We start from the raw sequence: 22,872 nt of genomic DNA on the forward strand, positions 1-22,872 counted from the left end.
CATGTTATGCATCATTGGGTTCTATTGTATCTGTGCTGAATCAGTGTTTAATGATTGGCTTACATGACATACATGCACTATGCACAGTTCGCATTACAGTAGCCTTGGTAGCATCCAGTGGTAGCCTCGAACCAGGTAGGGGCACTGTTGTCCAAGAGGCTCTCTCCTGAGTGTGGAGTCGCAGCCGGAAGTCTCAATCGTGGCTGAGATTAACTGTACAACAGATGCATATTAAAACCACGATTATACAAATTTATATAATAATTCATGCAACAGACAGGTCAGTGCTAAACCTCTACAGCTAATGTCCAAAAATGAATATAAGTCCAGTAGGCTCGTGCAAACACACCACAGCCTTACAGTGGAGGAAAAGAGTTTATGACACTCTCTGTAGACACAGCGTCGGCGAGCGGTGCACCAGGAAGGCAGGCAGACAGGCCGGGGGGAGTGTCATAGGGTGTGTCCCGGGCCAGAAGCATAAACAGCGGTTCCGCTGTTCCACAGTCTCGACACCTCTCTGCTCCTGCTGAAGCGCGCACCGCGGCTCACTCAGGTCCACACGCCGGTCCGTCCACGATCATAACCTCAGCTTTCAGGTAGGGCCTGTGTTATTCACCCGCACTCTTCAGTGAAAGATTGCAGCACCGATTTGAAGGACGGTAATTTAATGCCCGTTATTTCAAGACTGGAACAACGGTTTGACATAAAGAGGCACTATGAGAGCGAGGCGGTCTTCTTCGTTTAGTCTGGTCCACTGTTTTCTCGCAAATAAAAAAGGACTGAACTCAGCTTTTACTTGTCTCAACTCAACGCCATATATGGACAGCAAGTGGAAACCCTGATGACTGATAAAAATGTACCACAGACTTCCTCACATTCTTCCCTACTGTAAAAAGGAGTTCAGACTTCCATGTTTCCACCAAACTGCTTATATTTAACATGCTGTGGAAGCCATGTTATTTGTTTGAGCATCTGGGATTCTCCTCAGATGCTTTATTATACCCTAATCCCAATTTAGGTCCATCTCTGGTTGCCATAGAGACAACCAAATAGTAAAGAGTGTTTTGAGGAAGTTATTCACAAGATCCTCTTTGTGACTGTTTGTTGCAGCAGCCCTTAGGTTAGCGCGTCAGACGGTGTCGTGGATGTGTAGGTAAATGTGTGAGGAAATAGAGCTATAGAGAGACATTTGTTGGCCTGTGTTACATCCTCACTGCAGTGATTATGGGATGCCTGAATGCATCAGCTGTGCAAAACCCCACTCCACATTTATAAGCCTCAAACAGCTGTGTGCATGCTTTTAGGAGGGCTGAACTGAGGGGGTGAGTTTGCATGTCATATTTTCCCTATTTAGAAACAAAAAAATGGTCTGCATTTCTGAGGCCATTTTGGTGTTGTAATTTACAAACTTATGACTAAAGGTTTCCAAGAGGACATGTCCATGCTGTCAGCTGCTGAATCCAGAAAATCCCAATTTGTAACATGTCGACTGTTACTGGACTGTTACGGAGATTTACTGTACTTCCCCTGCTCTCTGCCCCTACATTTCTTATGTGTCATTTGTTTGAGTGTATCACCTTTATCTGTAGTCACTGTTTCAAAGGGGATCATATGTTGTCTTATTCAAATATGCAACTTTCAGTAAAAATGTCTTTTGGCCTGTGCATCATCAAATCAGAGGTTACTATTGCAAGGCTATAACTTACAGTGGAAAGTTGGATTCTTCAAACAATGAAAGCTAAACTTGAATAAACCTTAACCGCAGGGGTGGCAGATGAGACATTGCTCATATGAGTCATCTTTATACAGTTACATGTGTCGTTGTTGGGTGAGGCACTGACGGAAGACCTCAAACTTAACATCTTCTACACGCGACATTAACTTCCAAATTCTTTACCAAAATACACATCAGAAGAAGTGAAGTGAGCAATCACAGCCATACTTTGTTTGAGATATTTACTGACACTGTAATTCTGAAGAGAAGTTATGGGTTTTCCCACTGACTTCAACATAGTGAATGTTTCTTCAAGTTATGGAAAAAAAAAGGCCACACCTCTCACTGAAAACCACACTGGGTCTTCAAATGGCCTCGTAGTTGCAGCAACACTCTGTAGACACATTCATTTGGTCACATTGTGTCTGATACTGATACATAAAGTATATCACATCATATCTACAAGTAAAATCACATCTTAAAAACATTACATCCAGCTTACTACATTAAATTTCAATGTCAATGACCCCGCTCTTTTAAATATTCGAGTTTATATGTTTGATAGGATTCATTCAGGGAAGAGAACTGGTTACAGAGTACCTCGCCTGTGGTTGTTCCCCTGAAGTGTTTTCAGGTCGATTGTTCCTGAAATAACCTTCACATATCCTTTAATAACCATCTGTATATCAGGTAGGTTATTTGCAAGTCATAAACAGCCATTTTGCTTCTCTTTGTTTTACGTTGTGTAAACAGATGAAAGGGAAGCAGAGTCTGTGCAGAGCATTATCTGCTGAGTCCTGAGCGATCAGCCGGGCAGCCCAACGGCCCTCAAGAGGCCGAGAGTGGCATGCACGGAGAAAATGAGTCATCAGTAAGCCCCCTTCCTGAAGGAGGAATCTCTTTTTTCTGTGTGTGTGAGAAAAACTCAAATACATGCTGTTCCAGCCCAGAAATTCAGATTTCACAGAGAACATTATTTTAACTTAGGTTTTTTTGAAGAGGGACACCAGCAGACAAATCACAAGGGCTCGAGTTACATTTTATATGAATCCACTGTTGCTGTCCTGCACAGTAGATCAAGTTTGGAGTTTTCACTAGGGCCTCAGACACAAAAGAGAGGCTGGTAAAAAAAAATGGGGGAGGGGACTAAAATAAGGGGTTGGAATGAGGGACTCCCTCCCTGTTTGTTTGGAGGTGGTGAGCTCACAGATGAGGGAGTAGAAACTCAATGAATACCTCCAGCTCAGCAGGGGCATGGGGATGTGGGGAGGGCTGCTGACACCATCTCCTTTTCCCAGAATGCATGTGAAGAGACTCTGTCCCATAGTCATGTGACCCGTTCTATTTAAGCTTGCAGCTGCGTGTGTTGAGTCACACAGACTACCTCCTCGAGTCACTTTATCCAGCACAGGAACATAAGTCAGCTGCAAAGAGAATATTTGTTAAGAAAGACGTATTGTGTCTTAAACTACGTTCTCTAACCTTTTCCCTCTTGTTTTTTTTTTTTTTATTATTTTTTTTGTATTATTATTAATCATCTATGCTCACATGTTTTAATATTGGCTTTGATTCTTCAAAGCTTGTTCAGATGCTGTGTATCCCTCTGATGTTTGCTTTATTAAGTCACAGACAGTACCTCACTGTGGGGAAAAAAAAAAAACCCAGCTCTGATGTGCAGAAACAGACAGAACGTTTCTCTCCATCAGTGGGGAAGATCACAGTCAAAGGAAGTCATATTTATTTAGTGCCACGCAGACTGTCATCTTCAGAATACGAAGTTGCACCAAAATTATATTCTTCATGAGTGAAATGTTTCTGAGAGGATTGTAATTGCTTCTGGATGATAGAAGTCAACTTCTGGATAAAAAAGAAAATGCAACTCTATTTTCAGACATTGAGAAAGCTAGATATCCAGCATGTTTTTGAGCCTTTATAATAGGGATTAAGTCTGATATATACGTGGGTACTTGAAGGAAATTTACACGGTGTTACTCTGTACATTGGAATACTGAGTGTTTGTGTAATGACCAGTTTTAAGTTTTAATTTGGTCTATATGTTACCTTCAGGGACTTGCTGTATTTATGTCAGTGTTAATAGTTGATGCTAAGATTTGTGCCTGCTGTGTTCAGATTCCTGAACCATTTTCTCTTGACAGTCCAGACCAGCGTGTCCAATCAACACCCTGAACAGAAGTCCAATCGGAACTTCAGATTGTTCTCTGATAGCTTGAAGGAACACACAGTTGACGTAAACATTGATGCACCAGTGGGATACACTTGGTTAGGTGTAAGCCGGACAAAATCCACATAAAAAACACTTTCTTAGTCATCGCTGTTGGAAAACTGGAAATAAAAATCTCCAAATGTTTTTTTTTTAATATAATCTCTTGACTGTACCAGAACTCAAAGTTGCCACATTTATTATTTCCATGCCCCAGAACCAAGAAGCCCCCAAGAGGGACGTCACCCGTTGGTTTGTGAACAGCTGTTATGAAGCCTTGAGTTTGGAATTTGGCCGGCGCCATCTTGCTAGTTCAGAGTGGTTTGGAGGCGGTAGTGACCATTGGATGAGCTGGGGGGGAGCGAGCGGTCATTTTAATGACTTAAAATGTTATAAGACAAGTTGAATGGGAGTCTATGGAGCTGGAGGCTTTTTGAATCCAACTCTAGCGGCACTCTGTGGCATTGCAGCTTAAGGCACTTCAGCATTGGCCTAATTTTTCAGATCTGGAAGCTACGTCCACTTTTATATACAGTCAATACCCAGAACACAATAATAATGATATAGGATATCATTAGACACAAAATCTACCTAACTAAAATCTATATATATATATTTTTTTGAAAATCTGGTGATCAGCAAGATTTTGAGACATTTTGAGACCAGATGACTAAACATTGAGTTATCAGGGTAACACTTCTGTGTGTTCAGGGTTGCACAAAATGGCTATTGAACATTGCTAGTTTTGGTCGTAAGGCTTAGGTAAGTCTTCTGCAGCTGCTGTCTGACTTCAGCTGTCTTCGAGCTTCTCAGGATGGAAATTCCATCAAGCTACTCAGGATGGAAATTCCATCAAGCTACTATACAACGACTACTGGAACTGACCTGCAGCCTAATGTAGAGGAAGTCTCAAGTTTAGAGGGTGCACAACCTCCTATGACTCCAGGATGTTGCTGTTTTGACTGTGTGTTTCAGTGTGAAGTGTGTTATTCATAGTCTGACCCAGAGAGACACCCATGTTTATTTTCCTTAGTATGCCACAAAGATACCAGCCAGCCACCAGAATGTGGCAAAATAAGTCGCAAAAAAACTAGAAAGGTTTGACTGTGAATACGTTCGTTGCCAAGATTATCCACTGACTTTTCCATGTTGAACCGTTTCAGAGCTCCAAAATACTTTGCAATGAGCCAGGCTGTTACATAAGAGGAGAGCACACATGGGGGAAAAAAAAAGAACCCCGAAATGTGTTGGCCTGCCTGCGTGAATTCTCATCCACTTCCCTCTTCCAGGGTCAGGAGCAGATTCCTGCCATGTTTGTGGGTAGACAGCCGCCTAGAAGAATGGGCAATTCTTGCTCCAGTGTGGACACTTAGTAATGCAAATTGAAGGCAGCAAGGCCAAGTGGCATTCCTGTGGAAAACTGGTATTCAATTTGCACTGTATGACCTCCAGTTTATACTGTTTTTTTTACCACCTAAACTTGAGCTTATTAACAGTAAAGAAGCGCTGACGGTTTAAATGTATCTTATTGCATCGTTTACATTAATTAGTCAAATGAAGCATTTCACAGAAATGCACCATGAGGGTCACAGAAGCCCCTTTTAGAGAGGTCAGGATCTGATTTGAGAATACTGCTTCACTTTAGAGAAACTGTTTACACTCTCTCTGCGGTTTACTGTCCCAACTAGCAATTAATATGTGTTGTGGATTCAGTGTGGTTTGGAGTGTGCAGCAAAATCGTTTCCATAGTTTATGAAAGTATTGCTTCACAGTTTGAATTGTGTAATCTGACTGTGTTAACATTTAGGTTGAAGCACAAAAACAGCTGCCAGAAGTGGAAAAAGTATGCAGATGTTTTAAGCGAAAGCAGCAAAATCACAGTGCAGATATAATCAGTGAAGCATAGAAGCTCTGAATTCATTTTCATGTCAACTACATTTTAAAAAGGGCATCATATTTGTAAATAAATAAAAGTATTTTGTTTCTTTCTGCTACTGCAGCATTTTTTTGTTCCAGTGTCTTTTACAGAAGTTGAGCAAAGATGAAGAGTAACGCTCACTCTGAAAGTCCTCATATGTCAGAGCAACATCAAGTCCTCATTATCCACCCAAACGATCTATTCTTTGGAAAGATGAACATCTTAAACATGTCAGAGCACACAGCGTCCTCAGACTTTCTCCTTGGTAATCTCATAAACTACTCTGGAAACAGTTTACAGACCCCCATGACAAAGATTTTAACAGGATGCTCAACTCCCCTCATAAAAAATCTCAACCATCCACACATGCTATTTGAGAGGCCAGCGGGTTGTAATCCAAAGCAGCACCTACTTGAAACTCTTGATTGGGCGCCATGTGTCTTTTATGCTCTCAGATATGCCTGAAGTGTGTGGTATGTGTGCATGAGCGTCTGTGATTGGACAGATAAAAGCTGATGAGTCCATTGTCTAGTTATGTTAGAGCAATACTAAATCACGACTAATACGTTTTTATCTTCTGGCTGCATTAGGACTTTTGGACAAAGACATGCTACACCCTGGACAGGTCGCCAGTCTATCACAGAGACACATAGAGACAGACGGAAACAAAGAACATTCACGCTCTCATTCACACCTAAGGGCAATTTGTAGAACCACCAATTAACCTCAGATGCATGTTTTTGGATGGTGGAAGGAAGGCGGGGTACCCGGAGAGAACCCACGCACAGAGACAACAAACAATAAACACTGGGTATCTTGGTGGGGCCAATAACCACAGGTCAAAATCATGTAGATCCAAAGCCATAAATACCTGCAGGAAAAGTACAAAACTACTAAAGAGGGAGGATGTAAAGTTAATCAGATTTAGTGGCAGCATATAAATGCATAAAGAGTGAAAGAGAGAGAGGAGAGGAGCTCTGCATCATGGGAGACCTGGCCCTAAGCTGGCCCTAACGGTAAGCTTTGTCAAAAAAGAAAGTTGTAAGTTTTAAGTAGAGAGGGTGTCGGTCACTCTCGGAACTACAAGGATGCTCGTATTCAGAGAGTGAGTATGATTTATGCATCACTGTGATAGAGTTATTTAGATTTGTATTAAGCATTTAACAGAGCTTCAACTCCCATACAAGTTAGACGCATTGGTTAAGTCAAGATTCAATGGTTTAGGTCCTTTACCTAAAAGACTTTAAACTTGCTGATCTTAACAGTCAGGACAAAGCAGTTTTCTTTATAGGGAGTCTGAAGTCTGACTCAAGTCCGGGCAACAGCTCTGTCATGAACCTTTTAAAAGCCACTTCCCACTGCACATCCCAACATTTTTGTAATAAAATAAAATCCATGCAATAGTCTTAGAGAAGCTGTAGCAACAACATAAAACATTTAATTAAAAAAAAAAAAAGCATTCAATAATCACAGCACATGGCCCTTGTAGCCATATCAGAGATGATGTCACCTTACGTTGCAGGCACAGGCAAATTTCTAAAATATTCAAATTATTAATCACAATTTTATACATCATTGTAATGTGATGTTTAATGTCTGGAATAAAATTAGAGGATTTGCTCCATCTTCAATCCCTAGTGGGCACATATTTGTGTGTGCATATAAAATAATTATGGTAAAATGAGGAACAATAACTTCTAGTCATAAAGTTGTCTTGTAAAGTGTCTCCTCCGCTACCATCTCTATCAGTTGTGGCTATGAATACTGAGACATAACCACCAGGACTTCCTGTTGTTGCTCACAAAGGGAAGCACCCAGAGCACCCTGCACTAATGACTCACTCTGCTGTGTATTAATATCTAACTAGAACCATAAACTTTATATTTGTATCCATGACAACTGCTTACTCTTGAGGGTAGTGGCTTTATGTTTTCCAGAGCAAGTAGGAAGTCCCTGGTTATTAAAAAGCTCTGCAGCTTTTATCTCTGCAGTGATCTATTTGACCGACCACCGCTTGTTACTACCCTCTTTGTTTGGGCCTGCAGCGTGGAGCGGTACTGAATCTCGGGTGTGTGATTTCCCTACAGGCAGGATGGCAGCGCACCACCCAGAGTTCGAGAGGGCCGGACAGAAGCCCGGCCTCCAGGTGTGGAGGGTGGAGAGCTTTGACCTGGTACCTGTTCCCGAGAACCTGTACGGGGGCTTTTACACCGGAGACTCCTACCTCATCCTCAACACCATCAAACAACGCTCCGGCAACCTGCAGTACGACCTCCACTTCTGGCTGGGTGAGAGCAGTGACACGGACATGATGTCAATGTTATTACAGAGAAATATATGTAGAATTAAAGGGAAAATACATTTAATAATACTTTTATTTTTAATGACAGGAGACAACAGACTGTTGGTGACTTTACAGTATTCCTACTTCTTGGCGATTATTGTCTTTTGTTAAATAAAACTGTGTACACAATTGAATTATCTTAAATCATGCAGCACTTCTTGAGTGTGCAAAAATCCATAAAACACCAAAATATTTCAGCATCTTAGTGATAATTAGATTCAAATATTTTTCAAAGCAACAGGAGAGTATTGCTTGTTTTGTTGTTGTTGTTTTTTTTGGTGAACTTCTGGACAAGTATCCATGGACATGTGATAAAACCTAGACGCGGTGCTGTCTTTGACTTGCAAAGCGGATGAAAAACAGTGTTGCTGCCTTGCAGTATTTACTGCAGAGGCTGAAACCACTCAGAGCAGCAAATCATGTGATAAAAGGCGCTGCGTGCCACAAGCAACAGCTTGGTTTTAAACATCAAACGGCATGTTGGTTTTAGCAGATGATGTTTTGATAATAATGATGACTTTGTCATTTTTAGCAACTTTTGACACATTACGTATAAGGATACAGTGAAATTTCATAGTTGACATTTTTTTCAGTCATCTAAAAACCTCTGAAGGGTTTTTGTCGAGATTATTTTGTAACAACATTTTGCACACAGCAATGTTGTCAGTGATGGATGAATATCTTATACTTTAGTAAAAGCAGCAATTCATAGTCAAAAATACTACATTTTCAGTTGACGTTCTGTATTTAAATGATGACTTACTTAAAATAAGATTTTATCAGCATAAATGTGTGAAAATTTAAGCAGAATTTGTGTATTATCACCAATAAGTTATCTGATACATCAACATTCAAGGAAAATTTGAATGTTAAATGCTGAATTTATCTGCTTTATACACTGTTGGATATTTTAATGTATTTCCTATGTAGTATCTATTTATGACATTATAAGATATTATGGATCCCATTCAGGAAAAGTAAAACTTCGTAGCATTAAAAGAAAGTACAAACCGATTTATAGGCTAATAGAGAAGAAGTAACCAAACATTAAACTACTATTTACATTATGAGAATCTAATATATATATATTATGAAGCATGAAAAACAACAATAGATGCAAAACAAGCAAAAGTTGGTGTTATATTGGATCAGCCAGAGGGACACACGCTCTAAAATCCTCAATGCTGTGACCGGCAACTGCATGATCCCAAACCTTAACCCTCCCACAACATTACAACCAATCACAGGCAGAGCATCCCTCCTGCTGATCCAATCTAGCACCAGCCATATACAAACTGCTTTTTTTTTTTTTTTGTCAAATCTGGATCCGCAAAGAAAAGTTCAACTTCTGCTGTCAGATAAAGTTTGAAACTTTTTACAAAATTCACTTCTTTTTTTCAGGCCTCAGAAAATAAAGGAGAATCTTGCTCTAGTTTTAAAATCTTTATTTAAAACTGAACTGATATCAATGTCTGTATTTTAAGTCAAAGTGAGGGATCAGATTTGGAGTATTGTCAGGTAAGAAAACGCTCCGACTGAGTCGTTCTTTAATAATAATAATAATAGACTTTATTTGTATATTCCCTTTCATACCAGAAATGCAGCTCAAAATGCTTTACAGCAAGATAATTACATGCCGTGTTTCACATTAAAAACAGATATAAAGGAAGATTTAAAAATACCGAAAAGAAATGAGATGCATAAGAACAGATCAAATACAGAAAATTAACACAAATTACAGATAAAATATGAAATCCGAAACATGCATTTTAAAGGTGCGGTTGTTCAAGTGCAGGCAAGTGCAAGAGAGCTTCAAGATGGGCTCGTTCAAGGCTATAGTATTAACTGAGCTGGCTTCCCTGATATCTGCAGGTAGATTGTTCCATAGTTTTGGAGAAGAACTGACAAAAGCTGAATCTCCAATTTTCTTTCAGCTGCTGCTGGGAACCTCCAATAAACCAGCAGCAGATGATCTCAGTGTTCTTGAAGACTCAGAGTTAACCAGAGTTAGAGATGTAACTCGGTCCGAGCCCATTAAGAGCTTTGTATGTGAGGAAGATGACCTTAAAGTCAATCCTGTGTGTTACAGGCAGCAGTGCAGAGCACGTCTCTCTGTCGTTTTCTTTGGGAAGCCAGTAAAAAGTACAAACGGCCGCACCGTGGCTATGTTTCTTCGGTGGAAAAATAATGTTTTCGTCACCTTACTAATGTGGGCCTCTAGGAAGCTGAGTCGGGTCTGTGTTTCTTTATGGATTCCATTTGCTTTTAGTTGGTGTGATTGATCATGGAAACAGCTTTTACCAATAAACAGGATGTGATGTAATCCCCCCACATGCTGCTGAACTCTACCGTGCGACCAGGAATAGAATAACGTTGCGAGTATTAATGTGTCTGCTGGGCTCGGTTCTCCTGCTGCTCCCACATATCGATCTCCTGACCCGCTGAAGTCCTCGCTGGGAGAATTCGTCAAACACAAAATGTGACTCTTTGGGTGGATGTACAGTATGATTGCTGTGATAAAATAAATATGGAACACGTCTGTGGTCCTTCTGGCGCAGGTGACTTCTGCACCCAAGATGAGAGCGGCTCGGCGGCCATCTTTACAGTCCAGATGGACGACTTCCTCGGGGGGAAACCTATCCAGTACCGAGAGGTGCAGGGACACGAGTCCAAAACCTTTCTGGGCTACTTCAAATCCGGAATCAAATACATGGTGAGATGTCGTGGTTATACTGCTCATCCATTAAAATGGTAGTGTGTGGGTCTTTTTTTTTCTTTTTTAATTCCCAAATATTGGATGGAAAGTTTGATTGCTGCTTGTTTGTTGAGAATTTGTAAAGTTATGTTTTAAAAATTGTAATTTAATTTTCTCATCCAGGGACTGTAACATGGAAAATGTCGTCATTTCAGGAACCAAATACTTGGTGTACTGCTGAAAAACATAATCTCTCTTACTCAGTATCTGTAAATTAAAAAAAATCCAGTGTGTAATGACTTCATTCTTTGTCTATGAAGTGTCTATATTTACCAAAAATTACCTTTTTTCTCACTTACTTACTTTTGCTTACTTTTATTTTGAAATGTGACCCTCATTTCCCAGAAAGGAGGCGTGGCATCAGGATTCAAACACGTTGTCACCAATGAAGTGGTGATGCAGCGTGTGCTCCAGGTCAAAGGTCGTCGTGTTGTCAGGGCAACTGAGGTCCCTGTCAACTGGGACAGCTTCAACCAGGGAGACTGCTTCATTCTGGACCTGGGAGACGTGAGTCATATTCAGCTGACTATCATTAGATTTGCATCATAATATTATCTGATTGTCACTACCGCACTGTGAGGTGTTATTTTGAAGTAGAAAATAACACACTGTATGAGAGAAAGTACAAATGTCGCATCATTTAGCAACAGAGAGAAAGTTTCTACTTTGTTAACCGTCCAACAATCTGCTCCTCTTCCTCTCGCCACGCAGGAGATTTACCAGTGGTGCGGCTCCCAGAGCAACCGCTTCGAGAAGCTGAAGGCTACCCAGGTTGCCAAGGGCATCCGTGACAACGAGCGCAGTGGGAGGGCCCGTGTTTACGTCTGCGATGAAGGGGTGGAAAGAGAGAAGATGTTAGAGGTGAGACGAGTGAATTATGAGAATAAACTGAGACATAAACTGAGCCTTTTAATTGAACTCACTGCCTCTGTCCTCAGGTTTTAGGTCCCAAACCAGATCTGCCTGCTGGAGCCTCTGATGACATCAAAGCCGATGCCTCAAACAGGAAGAGCGCTAAACTCTATAAGGTTAGGGTAAGAACTGGACACCAGACTCAAACACGGCGCACTCTCACTCAAATAAAGGCTGAATCCAAATGCTTGGACTTCAGTTTTCTCGCAGACAAACTCACAATTCATCCAGTCGTCAAGGGGACTTCCAGAGAGTCCGCTTGGGGACATGAATGTCCTCTGTGTATATTGGGGTGCGGACTTCACCGGACTTTCATGATTTAATTACCAACACAAATATGACTGAAGTCAGAGGGCTCGGTCCCTTAAGACCACGGGGAGAACATTTGAAACCAGACACAAATTTTTCCCTGCCAACATTAACCAAGTAAGATTTTTTTTTAAAGTTTTCCTTCCACACTGTGCGTCCCTCTGTACATGCGTATTAGTGTTTCCACAACTCGCTTCACCGGTGGCACTGTGATGACATCACAAAAATAAATAAATAAATGCACATGATTTAAAATTCCTTGTAGAAAGAGTAAAGTCTGACCTGGTTTGCAGCTGGAGTTTTCCTGTGAACAGTTTTATAGATGTCTCTTTTATAGTTAGAAAAGTGCTTTTTGGGTTACAGGAGATTTTTTTTAGTTTTCAGAGGCCACTCGCAATAAAGAAAATGGGAAAAGCTTAGTGGCAGAGCTGCATTCAGATTTCTTAATACATTCACATGCTTTGGTTTGGTCTATAATCGCTCTTATTTTTATAAATGGTTCATTAAATTCAGTTTTCACTTCAAATAAAAATGAATGTATAAATGAATGAATAAATGTGAATGTGTTTTTATGAATTGTGTTTATTATTCACCAGGCTTCATTTTGTTGTTTTTATATAGTTTTTCCATCTTAAAACATATACAAGTACAGAGAAGTGTACATAAATGACAGAAAAAAACATTGTTGTTTGTACTGCACATACAAAATACCACATTGTTATATTGCAAATCCCACTGATCAAAAATCAAAATCCAGGTAATAATTCAGGTGAAAATCTGATGTTCAGCGGAGACAGAGAAATACATACATTTGAATAAGGTACATTTTTCAGTGAAAAGCTCAATAATTATAAAATGATGATCTTAATTTTTGTAATTGTAGTATTCCAACATTTCCTGTTGGCATCAACGAAGATATATATCATAGTTTTCAATGAAGCCTTGTTGACTTCACAGTTGAATTCTTGATCGTTTCTAAGTGACCGACAGTTTGAGAAGCCACAGGACGAGGCAGCGCAGCAGAACAGCCGTCCAGTTTCACAAACCGTTGCAGCTCGAGCCTCTAACTGACAGCAGCTCTCTCTTCCTCCCCTCCCCCCTCTCCCTCCTGCAGGTGTCCAACGCCGGCGGAGGAATGACCATCACTCTGGTGGCAGCAGAGAACCCGTTCGCCCAGAGCGCCCTAGAGTCCGGCGACTGCTTCATTCTGGACCACGGCTCGGACGGCAAGATCTTCGTCTGGAAAGGTCAGTGCGGGCTGGTGCAGGGGATTCAAAATATACAGTATGTTCATTCAGCAGTGGCCATGTGGTGGACTTCATGTGTGGAGTCTTTGTACTGAGCTAACCGGCTGCTGGCTGTAACTTTATATTTAAATCTTTATATTCAACCTACATATCAGAAACTTTTGTTTTCTGATCATCTAGTACAAACTACAGTTGTGTTGAAATCAACTTCCTTTTAATATAACTAAAATCATTAAAGAAAAACAAAAACAAAAATTCAACTTTTGTGTTTATTTATATATTTGTTTTAGATTCTGCAACGTTTCCTCATTTCATTTAATAATCCTCACTTTCTTTTCTCTTCAGGCAAAGACGCCAACATGGACGAGCGAAAGGCGTCGATGAAGGCGGCCGACGAGTTCATCAAGAAGATGGGTTACCCCAAACACACGCAGGTCCAGATCCTGCCGGAGTCTGGAGAGACACCGCTCTTCAAGCAGTTCTTCAAGAACTGGCGGGACAAAGATCAGACCGTGGGCCTGGGCGTGGCCTACATCGCCAACAGCATCGCCAAGATCGAGAAGGTGCCTTTCGACGCCGCCAGCCTTCACGACTCCTCCGCCATGGCCGCCCAGCACGGCATGGTGGATGACGGCAGCGGAGAGAAACAGGTTAGTGACGAGTTCAGTTGTTACCTGTCAGTTTGGGTATGTCTAAAAGTGTGATTTTGAAAAGTGTCAGCTTTGTATATCTATTCTTATCCTTCTTGACAGATCTGGCGGATTGAAGGATCCGATAAAGCCCTGGTGGATCCATCCACACATGGACAGTTCTATGGAGGAGACAGCTACATCGTCCTGTATAACTACCGCCACGGGGGACGGCAGGGACACATCATCTACATGTGGTGAGAATACGAGCTTGACATTAATTCGGCAAAATTAAAAAAAAAAAAAAAAAATCATAAAGTTGGGTGTAGAATTATTGCAAAACATAAACGGCCTGAATGAATACAGATAGTGACTCACCTGTGTGAGATCTTTAGCTTCACCCTGATTGGTTGTCACATGATTTCCAATAGTCAAAGAGCATAGTTTCTGATATTGTAAAGCAAGAAGACAAAGAGTACACATGATATCTCTGATGATCACAGTTGTATACAATACAGTAATACACATTTATTTGGTTCTGCAGCTGCTTTATACTGAATGAAAACGTATACTTTTAGATGGAAGTAAATACTTCAAAACATATATATTAAGCACCATCAGAAATGACATATCCAAGAGAGTTCTTTCAGTCTACTACTGCTTTAATAGGAAATAGAAAAATCACTGGGGGATACAGTAAAATGTTAATAGATAGCAATGGATTATTTGCGCAATAAAGACAACGGTTCATTAAATGTTTTAGCCGCCAAGGTAAAGAAACACCTGTCAGTCCACTGGCCACTCTGGGATTGAACATTTTGAAAGTTGTTAGCTTAATTAATGTGAGTTTCTCTGTTGCCCACCAACCCAACATGAGGCTCTACTTCGTGAATGGCAGTTTTAATCCTGTTGTAGTCAATCACAGCACATGCTGTCACACACACAGGGTTTCCCTGATGTGTGTAGTAGCTCAGACATTTTATTTGTATTTGTCATGTGATACACATGCCAGCCTGATTTGCAGGTCTTGCAGACCGTATAACAACTCAAAAGACCCGTATCCGGCCCGCGGGCCAGTGGTTGTAAAGGCCAAATTTGGAAGGAGAATTTTTTCTTTTGACGGAGTTGGCTTCCACTCAATAATTAGTGCTAACTGATAACTTTGATTAAGTGTATTTTTAATCATCAGCCTTTATTTCACTTTATAATGAGCACCGAGGATGGATTCAAAACACTAACGCAAACAAATAGTTGCAGAGTTCACAAATCAAAAAGAGGATCTGAAAGATAAAAGAACAAATTAAGGAATCAGAGCTCAAGGAGAAACACAGAGTTAATCTATTGTTCAATAAATCTCATTTGAAATATTCACCTTGTGTCCCAGGCAGGGGATGGACTCCAGTCAGGATGAAATCGGGGCCTCTGCGATCCTCGGCGCCCAGCTGGATGAAGAGCTCGGTGGTGGTCCTGTGCAGGTACAACATGTTGTTCCTGTACTGACTTTGTGTTTCATCACCTTCTATTCATTTGTATCCCTCATGTTGTTAACATCTCTGCTCTCCTCTGGCTGACTCAGCGCAGTCGCATCCCATCTGACCTGTACATCCTCTCACTGTTTTTCCTCTCCCTGCCGCTGCTCTTTCCTCCCTGGTTTCTGGCCCTTTCTGTCTCTTCAGGTTGTTGGTGCTCCTATAACCACTCAGGTATTCTTCCTCCTTTCCTGCTCCTCAGCCTCCCAAAGTGATTCCAATGATTTGTCCAGAGCCAAAGACAAAAAGAGGCGACAGTCAAAAAGCTCTCGCTCGTCTCTCATTCCAGAGAAATACAAATGCTTTAACTTTGAAAGAGTTTTAATCCTCGTGTTTTGGGCTCTTTCCAGACTTTATGGTTGTGCCAATGAGTTAAATCAGATTTACATGGCGGTCAAACACAAACAGGACATTCCGGTGTGGCTGCTAATGGGAGGCTCCCTCCTCCTCCTCTGTCACCAACTCTGTCTGCTCACATTAAGAAGCAGAACTGTTTCCAAACCCTGCTCTGGATCCGACACTATGATGACGCAGCTCGTCAGCGAGCGCTGATGTTTGTCACACATGCATGAGTCTGAAAATATCTGTGGAGATGATAAAAACAAGCTCAGTCTGTAAAAGCTGAGTTGGAGTGGCTTTATAGTCATGTGAGTCTTCATTCATTCATTCATTCACACCTCTCTCCTCACGTGTGTGTCTTCACTTTGTATGTCGAACCTTAATGCTGATGTTGTGCCCGTGCTTTCGCATGACTCTGTCTGTGTGTGTGTTTGCAACCCGGGATCGCTGCAAAGAGACATTTCTTGATTAAGTTTAGGATAAGATCGTGGTCATGATTAAAGAAACAAGAGCTGACTGTTGAAGAAGAAACAAAGTGTAGACTCAGTGAGCAAACGGCCTGGTAGCACAGGAAATGATGTAATACACCCATTAGACCACCAGAGGACACCATGTCACTGTCATGGTTAGCTTCATCTATGAGTTTAAAGTAAGCTGCCTCAAGTTTGAGCACCAAAAACCATGTGGTTAGTTTTAGGAAAAGATCTTGGTTTGGGTTAAAACTAGTAATTTTACAAGTAACGTTGCAGGTCACATAAGTTATGTCACTTATGTTAAATGTAAGTTAAACATATAACATTATGCAAGTAACGTACTTAGGTTACATAAAACAATCTACATTAAGTTTTGCTTTCTCACAGACTTGAGCATCATCCACCCAGGTGAAAGTGCTGTATTTGTTTTACACAACCACCCTCGACCTCCTCCCTACTCTGAATTTATCACTCATTGTACTTTGACATACATGCGTGTACTTTTCATGCCTAGATGAGGCAAAATCTTACAGTGACACGTTACCCTCTGGTCGACAGACGGTTGTAATACTCACTTTGGTGGGATACAGAGCTGGTGTTTGAGTCCATCCACTCGTGAAGACATCTGCAGCTGTCTGTCTGCAGGTTTATTTTTGCAGATGTTCCCCTGTCCTCATTTTCCAATTACAAAGCAGCTGTCTTGCAAATGTTGCTATTGTATTCATAGTCTGACAGACTAAACAGACCTCAATTTACCTGGCTGAAGCTGGGTGTGGACTGCATGCTTTCTTTGACACTACTACTGACACAATCCCTGAGTTGTTGAACAGAAATCCAGGTGATACAATGAAAAATTGCAGACCGATTTTTCTACAGAACCTGCTTTCCATTAAACAAAAATAACAGTTCAAATGTAAAATGTTTCAGAATTTTACTAAAAGATAAATATAACTCTAAAATTGGCAACATTGAGCTGGTAATCAGTAAATATCTAGGAAGACGTTCTTGCCAGCATTAACCGATTGTGTTTGGTTTTGATACTTTGTGGTCGAGACCCATTTTGATTGAAGCCAACAACATACTGAGATCCAGAGACGGAACAATAAAACCCAGAAACAGGCTGCAGCGACAAATGTCAAATATTTGATCAAACTGCAGAGCAGAACAAAATGCGTCTGTTTGTATGTTAAACTTCATATAATACAAAGAATTTCTCTCTGTGATGTGATGTACACTCAATATTTATCTTTTCCTATTTGCTCATGCAAGCTCAGGATTAGCATCATGTTGACTGACTAAGGAAAACAACTGACTGAAACAACCATAAATATTTATGACAAAAAGCCGCACGCCAAAATGACTCCGACGGAGGCGGCCTCATCACTTTGTCTCTTGATTTCACCGATCTCGACTCTCGCCACCTTGTGGCACAGTGAACACAGGGCTCAGCTCCATGCTGTCATCTTGTGTCAGCAGTCAGGATTGCAGCATACATTTTTCACATTTGTTGATGCATTTTTCACGAGACAGCAAGGGAGGATGTGTCTGCCGTGAATCTGTGGCACCACACTGGACTAATTCACAGCATCGAGATGCATGAAGTGTTTAGTGATGTGAATTATTGCAACAACCACTTAATTAGTTGTGGAGGGTTTAATTTGGGTGTTTGTGTACCAGGTTAGGGTGATGCAGGGGAAGGAGCCGGCCCATCTGATGTGTCTGTTTGGAGGACAGCCCATGGTGGTGTACAAGGGAGGAACGTCCAGAGAAGGAGGTCAGTCGGCTCCCGCAGAGGTCCGGCTCTTCCAGGTGCGCTCCAACTCTGCAGGACACAGCAGAGCCGTGGAGGTAAGAGAGACTTTCTTAACGTCACCACAGCCAGAGCTCGTTTTAAAGGACAAGTCTGGTGATATTCTGGGCTTTTCTTATTGGGAACGAGTCCCACGAAATGACCAAAGCTAAAAGTGAACTGATCCTGCTAACGTGTTGTCTGAGTAGCTTAAGGCTGATGCATTACTCCTTTGTACCACAGTTTATTAGAAACACACAATGTTTGTTGTTTTACCCGGTTTTAGATTTTTATTTACTCAAAGTTTCCTATTGAAGCCTTGAAAAAGATGAAATAAGGCTGGTGGCTCCAGTAGATGGCTTTTGGTTCTACAAATTAATCTTAAGTCAATTGGTAGATTTCTTACTTTGACTAACTTTGTCGTTAATATGGATGTGCTGTCATAATCTATTGTTTTTTGGACAATATGCCAACATTTCATCAAATTCATGCACTAAAAATTATATTTTCTTTTTGATTTTCGACTTTTCATTGTATCTGTCGCTGTGGGGCACGAGTAGAAAACCTTTCTGTAGCTTTAACAAGTGCTTTATTAATATGTGTGCATATATTCATGGTCCACAGTGAGGTCTGGCTCTTATGTAAAACAGCAGAAAAAAGCACATAAAGCTGAATTAAGTTACACAAAATGAATCGTTCAATCTTTTTAAGAGTGCAGGAAATATACAACTTTTTTGGATGATCATTGGTCAAAGTTGACAGTATAAAATGTAAAACCATGACAGCTTGAAAGATCACATGTTCACCGACGTGTATACTTAATATGCATGTTATTAACTTGATGAAATCTTCACTGTGACTTGCGTTTCATTACTTTGCTTCTGTACAGTACTTTGTACCAGTACTTTGTATTCGTGTTGCCAGAGGAGCCCGAGCTGCACGTTAACCTCCAACATCTCTGTATTCACGCAGCTTGATGCGGTGGCTTCCAACCTGAATGCCAATGACGCTTTTATTCTGGCGACCCCCGGCGACTCCTTCCTGTGGGTGGGAGCAGGCGCCAGCGACACAGAGAAGCAGGGAGCTCAGCAGCTGTGTGACATCCTGGGAGTGTCGGCCTCCGAGCTGCCTGAGGGAGGAGAGACTGGTGAGGAAACACAACGAGCACCGTTACCTCGAATTACGTTTTCTCTCTTCAAACTGAAACCTAACAGCCGTGAACACGCTCAGACTTCTGTCTGTGTCGGCTACAAAGTGTGGTCTTGCTGTTAAAATAGTGCTTTAATGTGAAGCTAAATACTTCTCTTTTTGTATTTCAGATAAGTGCTTGTGTTCATCTATATAATTTTTTTTTTTTTTTTTTTTAAATTGGAGACTTGATTGCATCACCCCTTTAGATGTTCTCGGTAATCTTGGGATTTGCTTTCAAAGCTCAAGAAGAAGAAACTCGCTGCTAACAATTTCATGTAAAAAACACCTCAGGCTCAAACATAACAGATTCAATTTTTTATAAACACGCTCCTTTTGAGGACTGGCCTCAGCTGAAGGCTGCCAAAGACAAACGAAAAATACACCATTTTATTTCTGTGAGCGCAAGCTGATGGTTTATAAGCTTCGCTATTCAAAATTCATGCTGTTGTGTTTGAGAAAAGAACACATACCTACTATTGTGGTTCTAACTCCATTATAAATTAAAAACCTCATTTTTTATTTTTTTTTATTTTCACCTTTAAAGCTGCACTAATCATATATATATATATATATTTTTTATTAATAATGGATGAAATGCCTGTGTAATGTGAAAGGGAATGCTCGGGGTAACAAACCCACGAAGAGCTACGACCACCTGTGCTGCTCTGTGGAGCTTTTTAGCCTCTTTTAGCTCCTAGTTTTGGGGAATAGCACTTTTACATTGAAGTTCAGTACCAGCCCTCTTTTAAGGCTTGTTTTTAGCGACCTGCTCAGCACCAAACCACTCAAATACAAAGTTGAACATACAGTTGAGAATATGAAGAGACATTTTTTTCTCAGGAGTTTCTACAGACCAAAAGAGAAAAAAAAATATTGAACTTGCAGCTGCGTGCTAACGAGTCAGCAAAACAACTTTTTAAGTTATATTTGTGATGGTTTGAATTTGTCCTTCTGCCCCCAGTGTCCAAAATGATCATTAATGCAGCTTTAAAGGTCCAGTGTGTTTTCAATATGGTGTGATTGAAAATATTTTGTATTAGCTTAGAATAAACCCCTCATATGTACACAGGGAGTGGGTCCTCTTCAGAGTCTGCCATGTTTCTACAGTAGCCCAGAAGGGATAAACTGGCTTAAAAGGGCCTTTGGTATTTTTTTTGTGAGATTTTTTTTTTGCCACTGTAGATTCTCTCAAACGCTTGGAAGTGAAGCGTGAGGCAAGGGATGATTATTTGGTTTCAATCTGCAATCTCAACCACCTGATGTAGATACATCCTACACACTGCCCCTTTAAAGCAATAGTTTGACATTTGGGAGAGAAACTTATTCACTCTATTGCCAGCGATGAGCTCTTTTGTTCCCTTTGGACAGAACCAAACTAGCAGCTTCCCCCTGCTTCCAGTCTTTATGCTAAGATAACTGGCTGCTGGCTTCATATACCACCATGAAGACATGAAAGGAGTGTCGATCTTCTGTACTCTGAAAGCCAGTAAATAAGTGTATTTCCAAAAATGTCAAACTACTGTTTTTCAGACCTATTGGTGAGGATGTGTTTCCCACAACTACAAAAACTTGAATTGACTCTGTCGTCTCTACAGATCAGTTCTGGGAGGCTCTGGGTGGAAAGACAGAATATCGCACTTCTACCAGACTGAAGGACAAGATGGACGCTCATCCACCTCGACTGTTTGCCTGCTCCAACAAGACTGGAAACTTCATCGTAAGCGTTTGCTTTGAGCTTCCTCTCCGGATGCACTAAAAAAAAAAAAACAACTAAATACCTTAACTCTCCTGCTAAATTTGTAACTTGAGGTGAACCAACAGTTTTTTTTTTCCTAAATTAGACTGAATACAGAGCACATTGTCTCAGAAATGTAAATGCTCCAGTCTCTGAAAGCTTCAAAGCTCTTTGGTTACACAGTACATCCATATAGCACGCTGAACCCTTCTCCTCCTGTCAGATTGAGGAGGTGCCCGGGGAGATAACCCAGGACGACCTCGCCACCGATGACGTCATGATCCTCGACACCTGGGAGCAGGTAAAAAAAAAAAAAAAAAAAAATACTGAGTAATGACTGCTTTAGCTGCACCATATGAATTCACACCGGAGTCACTGCTAAAAACAACAACAAAGTAAATAAACCTTTTCCTTTTTTAGGTGTTTGTCTGGATCGGAAATGAGGCCCAGGAGGAGGAGAAGACTGAAGCCATGGCATCTGGTGAGGAAATACAGAAATAAAATCATTATTACTTATGGACATTTGATCTTAATGCATGTAACTGGATCGCTGAAACAAAAACACTTCAACACTCAGCAACAACAACAAAAGTAGTCCTTTGGCATGTTAAATTCTCTTAAAATGAAAATAATAGTCTTTCATAAATCCATTTTTATCCTTCACATGTGAACAGTTTGCTCTTTCAAAATAAAACCACTTAATGTCACATTTAAACCGTTCACATAAAGAAAAATAATCCCACTGAATTTTTTTTAAAAAGGCCATTTTTAAAGCCACACTGTGTTTCTGCCGTTTGAGTTTTCTCTGTGCCTCGCACTGATCCAAACTCTCCCTCCTGTTCCTCAGCGGTCCGCTACATCGAGACAGATCCGGCCAACAGAGACCGCAGGACGCCCATCGTGAAAATCAAGCAGGGCTTCGAGCCGCCCACGTTCACCGGCTGGTTCCTGGGCTGGGACCACGACTACTGGACCACCGACCCCCTGGAGCGCGCTATGGCTGAACTGGCCCTGTGAACACAGGCCTCACCCCCTCCCCGCGCTCCGACCCCGCCCTGTCAGCCTTGACCTCTGACCCCGCTGCTCCGCTGTCAGCACTGAGCTGACTATTAAGACTTTTCTTCTTTCAGCTGCCCCTACACCCTGAAAACAAGGTTGTTGGTTTTTTTTTTTAATCATTTTGTCAAACTCCTTTAATTCCCTTTCCGGTGCCTTTACAGCCGTTATAAAACCAACCAACAGTAGAATCAGGGCTTTAACAGACTAACAGACTTTGTGTCGGGTTTTGCACTAAATATAATCTGTAGTATGACTTTTATTCAAGTGGCTTTTTCTCTTTTTATAGTTTGATAATGAACCTGTTCACTAGTGACCACTGACACAGTGGGACTCTTAAAGTTTTGTGAGCTTCAATATTAGAACACTCACTGCCAAGAAAACACAGCCTGCAAAAAGCAATACAAACACTGCCTTAATATCATTTAGTTTAGTTTACAGGGAACCTGCTTGTTTTAAAATAACTTTTCCAGTTGAAGGATGTCTTCATAGATTTGTTGTCTGTACCTTTAGTTTAGATATATTTATTTTTAAAAAGAAATTGGCCGCACCCATTAAGTTGGAATTCTGCCGCAGTGTCTAACTTTTACCAGGAAACCGACGCTTTGCTGCTTCAAAAAAACCAGTTACATCTTCTGTAACACTTTCTAAGGTTTCCTTAAGACTTCTTATCACTTCAATTAAACCCAAATAAAACCCGAATGAAATGTG

At 41.0% G+C, this 22,872-nt stretch overlaps 1 protein-coding gene across 2 annotated transcripts; it reads left to right on the forward strand.

Annotated features, from left to right (window-relative positions):
* Positions 1-416: 416 nt before the first annotated feature.
* On the forward strand, positions 417-22,868 carry gsna (gelsolin a). 2 transcript variants are annotated; one of them, XM_069705352.1, is made up of 17 exons: positions 417-596; positions 7,941-8,141; positions 10,756-10,910; positions 11,298-11,459; positions 11,664-11,813; positions 11,891-11,980; positions 13,288-13,420; positions 13,766-14,070; positions 14,173-14,306; positions 15,434-15,524; positions 15,726-15,752; positions 18,068-18,238; positions 19,152-19,326; positions 20,966-21,087; positions 21,329-21,406; positions 21,526-21,586; positions 21,953-22,868. In XM_069705352.1, exons 2-17 carry the CDS (start codon positions 7,946-7,948, stop codon positions 22,120-22,122), a joined length of 2,220 nt encoding a protein of 739 aa, XP_069561453.1. In that variant the 5' UTR covers positions 417-596; positions 7,941-7,945; the 3' UTR covers positions 22,123-22,868. The 2 variants fall into 2 exon arrangements, with proteins under 2 accessions (XP_069561453.1, XP_069561461.1); XM_069705360.1 differs by lacking the exon at positions 15,726-15,752 and having other exon boundaries at positions 418-596.
* The last annotated feature ends 4 nt before the right edge of the window (positions 22,869-22,872 follow it).

The sequence above is a fragment of the Brachyistius frenatus genome, unplaced genomic scaffold, assembly GCF_029030835.1.
Source record: "Brachyistius frenatus isolate BFR_SWC_R1_liver_20210118 unplaced genomic scaffold, ASM2903083v1 Contig_3, whole genome shotgun sequence".
NCBI lineage: Eukaryota > Metazoa > Chordata > Actinopteri > Embiotocidae > Brachyistius > Brachyistius frenatus.

What these genes read in the sequence shown, in the direction of transcription:
- gsna (XM_069705352.1), top strand. Translation starts at nt 7,946, where the DNA reads ATGGCAGCGCACCACCCAGAGTTCGAGAGGGCCGGACAGAAGCCCGGC. An exon ending in GACACAGCAGAGCCGTGGAG is followed by an intron (nt 18,239 to 19,151) that starts GTAAGAGAGACT and finishes GTATTCACGCAG; the next exon opens with CTTGATGCGGTGGCTTCCAA. An exon ending in ACAAGACTGGAAACTTCATC is followed by an intron (nt 21,088 to 21,328) that starts GTAAGCGTTTGC and finishes TCCTCCTGTCAG; the next exon opens with ATTGAGGAGGTGCCCGGGGA.